The sequence below is a fragment of the Trichoplusia ni genome (genome assembly GCF_003590095.1).
Source record: "Trichoplusia ni isolate ovarian cell line Hi5 chromosome 28 unlocalized genomic scaffold, tn1 tig00003228_group27, whole genome shotgun sequence".
In the NCBI taxonomy this organism is placed as follows: Eukaryota; Metazoa; Arthropoda; class Insecta; order Lepidoptera; family Noctuidae; genus Trichoplusia; species Trichoplusia ni.
In genome coordinates this window covers 39,155-50,467 of record NW_020799951.1, presented here as the reverse complement: position 1 = coordinate 50,467, position 11,313 = coordinate 39,155, and the positions used below count along the sequence as shown (strand labels likewise).

The following is an 11,313-nucleotide window of genomic DNA, read 5'->3' as shown; positions in this document are numbered from 1 at the left end:
AAGGCCTGAGATGACTTGGCAGCTTAAAATTCTGAAATAGAATATAAATAGATTAGGATATAGCTGGTTTTATTTCGTTTACGTGGTATTTAATATTTTTGCGACCTACTTGAAGAGTGACGTTGTGCTTGTTATGCACCTTTATAATTTTGTATGGGCCTTTCCAAATGGGCGATAATGCTTTACGCAACCTATGATGGTGTTTTAGATACACCATATCTCCGTTCTTATATGTAATTTCGCGAGAATGAGCATCATAATATTGTTTAGATTTTTCTTTACTACTTATGACGTTTTCTATAGCCTTTTCGCGACTGAAACGCATCCTATATTGCAAGGCACGGATATATTCATTATAAGTGGTGTTATTAGAAGTTTCGTACAAGGAACTAGGAATAGTAGGCTTATAGCCAAATAATAATTCATGAGGCGTAAAGTTAGTAGTGCAATGAGGTGTAGTGTTATAAGTTAATATAGCGGTGAATTAAAAGTAATGCCAGTCGTTTTGGTTTTCGTTAACAAATGATTTTAAATATTCCTTTAAAGTAGCATGAGAGCGTTCAAGGGCTCCGTTAGTTTGCAGATGATAAGGTGTGGTAAAGAGGGCTTTTACCTTTAAAATTTCTGTTAATTGTTTAAATAAATCCGACGTAAAACAAGTGCCAAGGTCGGTTAGGATAGTTTTAGGAAAACCGAAGAGAGACATAAAATGGATAAGATCTCGAGCTATCTCTTAACTAGTAGAAGTGACTAAGGGATAAGCACTTGTGAATTTAGTGAGGTCATCTTGTAAAGTTAAAATAAATTTAAATTTTTGAGAGCCTGATTCGGGTAAAGGACCTACGATATCAAGGGCTTATCTTTCGAAAGGTTTAGTAGAAGTTGAAGTTATCTCCATTGGAGCTTTATTAGATTTACGCAAAGATTTGTTAATTTGACAAAGTTTACTTTTTTGGACATAACCTTCGATGTCGGATCGCATTCCCTTCCAGTAATAACTGGCTTTAATGCGTTTATACATTCTTTGTGACCCGAGATGACCAGCAATAGCTGAGTCATGATTTTCTTTTAATATTTTTGGGACTTCCACAGGAGTTGGATAAATTAATTGATTTATATATATATATATATATATATATATATATATATACATATACATATATATATATATATATACATATATATATATGTATTTTAATGTTAGTATTGTGGAAGACATAAGAAATCATATTATAAATTTTAATATATGCTAGTTTAGAAAATGGGTCTGAAAAATCGGGTAAAGCAACATCAGTAATATTCTGAGACTCGATTAATAAATTTCTAAGTTTAATTAAAATATTGTAAATATCTCTAAACTGAGTTTGTTCATAATGATGAACTTTACAAAACAAAAACTAGTAATTTTTATTATTATTCGTGACTGATTTTATAGTAAAAGGTTCGCGTTCGGAATTTAGTAAATCTTCAACATTATCTAGTTGAGATAAAAGTTCTTTGCAGTGTGGTATAGATTCATCAAAGTCTAACGATACTGGGCACGCGATATTATTTAATTTCGACAAATGTAGACCCTGAGTACATTCCTCAATTATAGTATTTGAGGTAGGAAGTTGGTTTGTGAATTGGTCTTTAAAATATTTTTCATAAGAGGAATTATTTAAATTATTTATATCGATAGCGGTGACGGGACACCGGAATAATGCGTCAGCATTAGAATTTAGACGACCTTGTTTGTAGATAATTTCGTAATCATATTCCTCGAGTTTGAGACTCCAGCGAATTAATCTACTACCTGGGTCTTTGACATTGAATAACCACACAAGAGGTCGGTGGTCGGTAACAATTTTAAATTCATTCCCGTACAAATAAGGGCGAAAAGTTTTGACTGCAAAAAGAATGGCTAACAACTCTTTTTCGGTTGTTGAGTAATTGCCTTCAGGACGATTAAGTGTGCGCGAGGCATATGCAATCGGCTTATCTTTGCCTATGGGACCTTGAGATAGAACCGCGCCTATAGCGTAAGTACTTGCGTCTGTAGTTACGACAAAAGGTTGAGAGAAATCTGGATATTGAAGAAGCGGGGCGGTTACTAGTTTATCTTTTAGTATATCGAAAGCGTCCTGTTGTTCCTGAGACCATTTAAAAATAGCGTTCTTTAAAAGGCAGGTAAGAGGTTTCGTAATTTTGGAGAAATTTTCTATAAATCGGCGATAGTAGCCTATGAGGCCTAGAAACGACTTTATGTCTTTAGGATTTTTGGGAATAGGAAATTCGGCGACAGCCTTGACTTTTTCGGGATTTGGAGAGACACCTTTATCGGTGATTATATGACTAAGATAAGTGACCTCGTGTCTTAAAAATTCGCATTTATCAGGCTGGAGCTTAAGATTGAATTCGCGGAATTTATCAAAGACTAATTGTAGTTTTAGGATATGATCTTGAAGATTTTGGCTATATACTATACAATCATCGAGATAAATATAGCAATGAAGGCCTTGTAAGCCTGAAAGTACTGTATTCATTAACCGTTGGAAAGTGGCAGGGGCATTTTTCAACCCGAAAGGCATTCTGGTAAACTCGTAGTGTCCAGACATGCTAGAATTAGTAGAAATAGTAAAACCTGTTTTTGAAGCGTCTTTAGGACATGTTTTAATTTGATGGAAACCGCTAGTAAGATCTAGTGTGCTAAAATATTTTGAATGACCTAATTGGTCTAGGATATCAGTGATAAGAGGTAAGGGATAGACTTCGGAAACAGTGACGTCGTTAAGGCGACGATAATCAATGACTATCCTCCACTTCTGTTTTCCAGAAGCATCCATTTTTTTCGGAACTACCCAAACTGGGGCGCTCCAAGGCGAAATAGAAAGTCTAATAATATTTTGATTTAGCATTTTTCGAATTTGGGAATCAACTTCTTCCTTATGACACTCAGGAAATCGATATGATTTTACATGAATAGGTGGCGCATCACCTGTATTAATTGTATGTTCCACAGCGTTTGTAAACGATAAAGGCTCGCCTTCAAGGTGAAAAATATCGGTGTATTTGGAACAAAAATCGAGAAGGATTTTACGTTCTTCATCATTTAGATGAGAACAACGAATAAGATTTAAAACTTGATTTATACGTTCAGATTTGGAAATAGAAATAGGATTAATATTAAAGCAAGATTCAAAATTAGTAGTTGCACGTTCAAAAGGCGTTAACTGCACTTGATAATCCTTGATTTCAAGTTCATTGTCAGTAGTATTTAAAATAGTAACATTGACCTTTCTATTCGGTTTGATAGAGACAATACAATTTGCGACATAAACACCTTCACTTAAGGTATGATCTAGTACGGGGGCTTCATTACAGTGATAAAGCTCGGAAAAGTAATTGGATATAGCACACTCGATAACGGCTTCAGATCGCGCCGGAATAATATAAGTTGGCTGCGTATATATAATAGGAATGTGGTGATTCATTATTGAAATAGATTTAGACGAATAATCAATTTTTGATTTAAAATTATTGAAGAAATCACTTGCTATGATTCCGTCATAGTAATTATTTAAGTTTATATCGTCCTTTGTCATATGAAATTTGAATTTTTAATATTTGACTTGGTAAATTAAATTCCATTTGAAATGTACCTAATGTTTCTACGGGATTTTCTGAGCTATTTATGCCTTTTAATTTGACAATTTCATTAGATAGCACCGGGATTTGTGACAAGGAAGATTTCTTTAACAAACTTATAGTCAGTAAGAAAACATAGCTTCTTCGAAGCATAACTAGATTGAAGATACATATGAGGTAGGGCTATCTTTTTGTTATGATTATTTATTTCGTAGATAGATAAGTGTTTAGGCTTAGTATAAAGATTTAGGCTAGATTTAGAAGATAGTAAACTACTTTTAGATTACTACTTAAAGATTGATTTAGTATATAAGTTTGATGTAGAGTTAGTAAAACGTTTTAAACATTTATCGCATTTAAATTTTACGTTAGGCTTAGAAAGACTCAGCTCTCTGAGCTGAGATGTAGATATATTAGCATTCAGTCCTCTTGGGCATCTGAGCTGATTTAGAATGACTCAGGCCTCTTGGGTCCTGAGGGGATTTAGAAGGTCTCAGATCCTCCTTGGGTATCTGAGCTGATTTAGAAAGACTCAGGCCTCTTGGGTCCTGAGGGGATTTAGAAGGTCTCAGATCCTCTTTGTGTATCTGAGCTGATTTAGAAAGACTCAGGCCTCTTGGGTCCTGAGGGGATTTAGAAGGTCTCAGATCCTCTTTGGGTATCTGAGCTGATTTAGAAAGACTCAGGCCTCTCGGGTCCTGAGGGGATTTAGAATTAGTAAAATGATAATTAGTGTGCAACATGTCTTTAGGATTTGGAACTGATTTCGGCCGACACGTTACCGAAATCTCTTTTAGTTTAAATTATCTTCACTAGAGTTACTACTTTGGCACTAATCATAGCTATATGTGCCTTCTCCTGCCAAAGTAGTAACTCTAGTGACCATAGTTTAAAACCTAAGTTAAGGTCACTAGAGTTACTACTTTGGCAGGAGAAGGCACATATAGCTATGATTAGTGAAACTTGGTTAGATGAAGAAGATAGTGTTAGGGTTGGTAACTATAACATTATTCGAAGAGACAGAGAAGATGGATATGGTGGGGTCTGCATACTGTTTCATAAGTCAGTGAAAATTATTCAAAAAAATGTAAGAATGACCAATACCAATATTGAAATTATATATGTTCAAATACTAAATATAGCTGGAATAAACAATATTATTTTTTTATATAGCCCACCGACAATTACTACAAATCAATCAGACTGGGACCAAATATTTAGAATTGCTGGCACTGGAACTTTGGTATCAGGCGACTTTAATGCTCACCACACATTATGGTCCTATAAAACTGATAGAAGAGGTGAAATGATTTACCAAGCCATGTTTGAAAATAATTATATGTGCTTGAATAATGGTGCTGCTACAAGAATTAGAATTGCTGATGGCAACTGGCAACAATCGTCCCCAGATATTTCATTTGTGACCACAGATATAGCTATTAAATTCACATGGTATTCCACTAACGAGTCTTTGGGAAGTGACCATATTGTTATAAAATTGACCTATGGATATGAAAGGCTACACTTGTATACAAAGAAGAGAAACTATAAAAAAGCAAAATGGAAGGAATTTCAAGAAGTATGCGAGCAACACTTCTCTAATTTGCCAATATTAAATGATGTCCAAAGTAGTTATGATACATTTGTAAACAAGTTAGACTATGCGGCTGAGGAGGCTATACCTTGGATCAAAATTTGTCAAGATCCCAACAATAAATTTAGACCTAAGCCTTACTGGGATTCAAATATTTCGAAAGCAGTAGCAGAACGCAGACTAGCGCTGGCAAAGCTTCGGCGTAACCCTACTCCAGAAAACTATAAAATGTACAAAGAAAAATTAGGTTTTGCTCAAAACTTGATAACGACTGCGAGATATAAGAAGTTGGACAGAGTTTTGTACAAGTATTGGCTCCGAGACATCTACCACTGAAATGTGGAGGAAGATGAAGTGGGTGAAAGGCTTTAAATCAAATCACACTGTAGATCCAATTAAGGCGAAAGATTTGCTGTTCTCACTAACACCTGACAGTGTTGCAGAAGCCCCTCCAAATTTTCAAGAGATGGAAGATGAAAGTTTGAGTCGAAATATCTCACTGGTGGAGTTAGAAAATTGTTTAAAACTAAAGGACACATCTCCAGGATCTGATAACATTTCATATTCAATGATTTACCACCTGCCTGAGTCCGGAAAGTTATTCCTCTTATATATATTTAATTTAATCTTAAAAGTAGGTGTTGTCCCTAAACAATGGAAGGTCATTAAAATAATAGCTATTCCTAAACCAGGTCGAGATCCAAATCTGTTATCTTCCATTAGACCTATCTCTCTTATTTCTTGTGTGTGTAAGACCTTTCATACTATAATTTGTAAAAGATTAGAATGGTTTATTGAAAGCAAGAAATTGCTATCAGCATCAACGGTAGGCTTCAGAAGAAATAGCTCAGCATTAGATAATCTCACGAGGCTAGTAACAACAGTGCAAATAGGCTTTGCGTTAAATAAACCCACAGTAGCTTGTTTTCTGGACATTGATAGTGCCTATAACAATGTCAACATTAGTGCAGTAATTAAGTCATTACAGAACATTTATATCCCTTCTAAAATCAATCGTTACTTATGGAATTTTTTATCTGATAGAGTATGTCAAATTGCGTTAAACAGTGATAGTAATATTCTGTCCAGACATACAAGTAGGGGCTTGGCACAAGGGGACCCACTCTCGCCTTTGCTATTTAACATTGTTACCGTTGATGTTGGTAGAAACATTGAAAATGTTATTTTATCGCAATATGCTGACGACTTTGTTATTTATAAAAGTATAGATGCTGGTAATCTACTAAATATCACAAATGACTTCAAAAGTTCTTTAGAAATTTTAATGTCTTTGCTGGGTAACATTGGTTTGCATTTGTCGGAATCTAGTTTATGTATGTTTAATAGGTCAAGAAAGAATGTTACAATGTCTTTAGAAGTTAATCAAGTTCAATTTAAAATACAAAACTAAATTAAATATTTGGGTCTCTGGTTAGACAATAAGCTAAGATGGGGAGCGCATATTAATGAAATTTGTGAAAAGGTATATAAGTATATAAATATACTAAAAGTATTAGCAGGGAATTTATGTATATATTTATATTATATATATTTATGTTGTTACTGCGTAAATAGACACCAAGCTGCGATATAATACACTTTTCAATTATTTTATCAATGCTAGATAAAATTGCAATCGTCTGTAGTTAGAACATACCTTATGGTCGCCTTTTTAAAAAATTGGCCGTATTATGGCTTCTTTTAGGCTTTTAGGAAAATTATGTTTTTCGACAGACAAATTAATTAATTTTGCTATTACAGGACTTACTTCGTTAACTACCATTTTTAGGTCTGACATACGTATGAGATCGCTTCCAGGTGATTTGTTGGCGTTCATATTTTTTATTATTTTCTTTACATCGTTATCACTTACTGGTTGCCATCTCATATTTCTGTCAGATTTATACACATAACTATCTTTACTTAGCCACTTACAGTCACACCTATGTTTAATTTGTTGTATTTCTTCGTCAAAAGTAGTCGCAAATCTATCAGTAATACATTTCGTATTTCCTAGCGAGTTCATATTAGATAATATCGTAGCATCTAGTGATTGTTTACTATTTCCTAATAATATATTTATTCTATCCCAAATCTTTTTTATATTTTTATTACAATTAATTATACTCTGTCTATCATATTCATTGCTACATTTGTTTATGGTTTTAGAACATTTGTTTCTATATTTAGTATATTCTAGTCTTTTAATCATGTTCTTTGGATCACTACACCACACTTTAAACAGTCTATCTCTCTCTTTTATTATTTTCTTTAAATAGTCGGTAACCCAACTTTTATTATTTCTAGCGCTTACACTAACAGGTACAATTTTATAGCAGTCGTTATAAATATTAATAAAAAGTAGCTTTAAAGCATTATATAATTCAACAGGACATTCAATAGATAGCAATGTTTTAAAATCAGTGTTCAATAATCGCCCACGGACCAATCGATTGTCAAGGACGCGGCGGCGAAGCGCGGTAGGCATAGTTCTCCCACTCCGTTGGTCAGCTGACCGCGGCGCGGGCCCGCGCGCGCGTGGTCGCGCGCGATGCGCCCGCGCCGTTGCCAGCCCGACCACTATTCGCGAGCGCGGGACACGGAGCGCGTTTCCACTGCACTGCAGCCGACACGAGAAAGTGATCCGATACTTTTTGCTGGATTACCGCGGCATTAATATTTGTGTTTAGTGTTCGAATGTAAATGTGGTCTATACATGATTCAACGGTAACGCCTTTCACAATTTCCTTACGCGTTATTTTATTTATGCATTTAATTAATCCGAATTCAGCTAGTAAAGTTTCATATTCCATGACCCAATCTTGATTTTTTAACAAATTTATGTTTATATCTCCACATATTATTAAATTATTGTTTAAGGGCACTCCTCTTAAAATTTCACGTAGTTCTTCTAAAAATTGTTTCGCTTTATCTCTCTTATTAATTTTTGGAGGTCGGTAAATACATACTAAGTATATCGGTTCACTGCCACAATTGTCGAGTGCAATGGAAACGCATTCCGCTGTTTGCATTTTTCGTGTGTACTCGGTTTCGTTCAGCCTGGCCCGCAATATTTCGCGCGTATAAACTAGCACTCCTCCCCCGGTTCGCCCCGTTCTGGTTACACTGTGAATGTTATACCCATTTATCTTAAAGAGATTGATCATAGAAAGGCTTATATTTGGTTCCATAATTATGAGTATGTCTATGTATTTTAAATTATTGTGTAATATAGCGGTTAATTCATGAAAATTCTTTTTAATGGACCTAATATTGAAGTGTAATATACAAAGATCATTTTTATATTTAATGGATGACAGCCACATGTTTAAGTTTTCTGTTTCAACTGTTACAATTGTATTATCCGTAATTAATTCGATATTGTCTAATGGTGTGAATTTAAATAATATTTTAAACACTTAAAACGTTTATTTTATAAGAAATGAAAGTAGTGAAATACCTAGGATGTAGTTTTGAGAAGTTTGCAGATATCGTTGTCACATTTCACCCACTTGGAGTCTTCAGTTTTCTGGACTAGTATTTTGCCTTTAGACACCCAGATATATTTGTAATATTTATTTAGTTCTTTCTTTGTTTTCCATAGCAGTGTCCGTGTGTCCTTAGTCAGATCTTCATTTATATATATCTTGCTGTTGTTGGTGCCGCCGGTTATTTGGTCGCTCGTAACATTTGAAAGTTTTCGACGTTGTGACAACCATCCGTCTCGGGAGTCGGTTCCGGAGGTTTTAAATCCTACAATTATTAAAGCACTTTTAACACCTTGTTTTCGTGGTTTATTTCTTCTTACCCACTCAATATCTTCACAGCTGGCGTCAATTATCTTTGCGATGTTTTCTACGACTTCCTTCACTTTTTCCTCCGGCATCTGTTCCACACCCACAATTTCAATGTTATGTTTACGTGCGGTTTGTTCATAATCGTGCATACGTTGCTCCAGCGCCACGTTGCATTTTTCCAAATATGTACACTTATTGTTCATATGTTCAACCGTTTTTCTAATTTATGTATTCTGTCTTTTGACTTTCATGTTCGTTCAGAAGACTATCATACTTATCAGATAGCATAGACATACTTTGTTTTATTGACTCGAGCTGCTTCATAAGACCAGGGATTGCCCGGACATTTTTTTGGATATCTTTCAGGATCTCGTCAGTTTCTCGTCCATTCTCTTCCTGGTCCTCAGATTCTGATTCATCCTCTTCGCAGTTGTTGCAGTATATTCTTTTTTTGCCCGCTTTCAATTTCGCAGATAGCCCTTTTACGCAGCTTCGATGAAATGTTCCTTGGCACTGACCTTGGCATAGAAAGTGGGATCCTTTCTTAGCCAATACTTTTTTACATTTTTGACACTCCATTTTACTGAGTTACATTAAACTATAAGTTAAGTAAGTAATAATGTTATTTTCATTATTTTATTATATTTTACCACTATTATGTTCCCGTCTCGAGCGCGGTGCGAGCGGAGCGGCAACGTAGCACGTGCTATTCTTACGACTCGCTGCGACGGAATGTCGAGCCTATTTCTAATATTAACCTTTATAATGATAATTGGAAAATTGTAACCCATATAGATATTATCTCGCTTGAACCGTATCTTAAGAACATAGAAAAAGTTTTAACCAATTCTATCGACCTTTGTAAGAAAATTCAATCTTCAGACGTAGATTCTTGTAAGGATATTTCTAATCCTATTGAAATTTTAATTATGTCAAACTACGTTAAATTAGAGTCACTATCACATATTATTGCTAAAAATCAAATAAAACTAAAAGGTCTCTAGAATTTGGAGGCGAAATCCTAAAGTTCTCACGGCACACTAGATGGTGACGATGCCCGAAAATATGATGCCGCTATCGAATCTTGCAAGAAGAGCGAGACAGAAATGTTCCACCTTATGAGGGACAATATTCATGTGGTTAAATCGACTATAAATAATTTTAATAAAACTATTGACAATCTAAATAGAAACGAGATTAGGCTCAATAATCAAATTAATAACATTAATAAAATATTTTCAAAAATTACTAAAAATGATGATATACTTTTCTACTCCTCTAAACTAAATAACCTTCTTAATATAATCGAAGGATCTTTACTAACTATTTCTAACTTACTAGATACTACGTTAAATTCTATTTTATTTTCTAAAATTAATGTACTACATCCTAGCGTAATTAGTCCTTTAAGGCTCTTTAACGAGTTATCCTTATCCTTATCCTTACATATTATAAAACAAAGTCCCCCGCCGCGTCTATCTGTCTGTCTGTTCGCGATAAACTAGAAAAGTACTGAACGGATTTCTATGCGGTTTTCAACAATAGATAGAGCAATTCTTGAGGAAGGTTTTAGTGTATAATAAGTTTAGGTTTTGTGTAAACTGACGATATTACAACGATATTAGTTAAACATGTCGGAAAAAAATAAGCCATTCGAGAGCTTTCCTCGAGAACGCTGCCAAAACCTTTTGAGTTACAACAAAACAATGTATGGCGGGTTTGTACCTCTTTAGTAGATCTACAAAAAAGTCCATGGTGGTATATGTCTATCTTCCAAGGATAACCCACAATAACCATTTTTATGTGTTTTCTTAATACAGTAAAATTATGGGTTATTTACGAACCTATTTTTAACAATACAGTATTAATCCTTATCCAAATAAATAAGTTAGATATATTATGCATGTAATATAGAACAAAATTGCCTTTTGCACTACGCCAAAGAAGTTAATAGGTAATGAGTTATCGTAATATTAAAATCTCCGCGCGAGAAATTAAAAATCGATGAACGTAGCGAAGATATCGTTGGCATCTATATGTATATACTTACTAATATATAAAGCTGAAGAGTTTGTTTGTTTGTTTGAACGCGCTAATCTCAGGAACTACTGGTTCAAATTGAAAAAATATTTTTGTGTGGAATAGACCATTCATCGAGGAAGGTTTTAGGCTATATATCATCACGCTGCGACCAATAGGAGCGAAGAAAAAGTCATAACTTATATCTTCTAACCACGCAGACGAAGTCGCGGGCAACAGCTTAAATTATAACTTATATCTTCTAACCACGCGGAT

At 34.5% G+C, this 11,313-nt stretch overlaps 1 protein-coding gene across 1 annotated transcript; it reads left to right on the top strand.

The window, feature by feature from the left end:
• Positions 1-4,557: 4,557 nt before the first annotated feature.
• LOC113506865 lies at positions 4,558-5,574 on the top strand. Its single transcript, XM_026889702.1, has 2 exons — positions 4,558-4,886; positions 4,920-5,574. Exons 1-2 carry the CDS (start codon positions 4,577-4,579, stop codon positions 5,555-5,557), a joined length of 948 nt encoding a protein of 315 aa, XP_026745503.1. The 5' UTR covers positions 4,558-4,576; the 3' UTR covers positions 5,558-5,574.
• Positions 5,575-11,313: the final 5,739 nt, after the last annotated feature.

Bases quoted from the DNA above. Each gene is read 5' to 3' on its own strand.
- LOC113506865 (XM_026889702.1), top strand. From the start codon at position 4,577: ATGATTAGTGAAACTTGGTTAGATGAAGAAGATAGTGTTAGGGTTGGT. The intron at 4,887-4,919 runs ATGCTCACCACA...CCTATAAAACTG, and splicing joins TTTGGTATCAGGCGACTTTA to ATAGAAGAGGTGAAATGATT.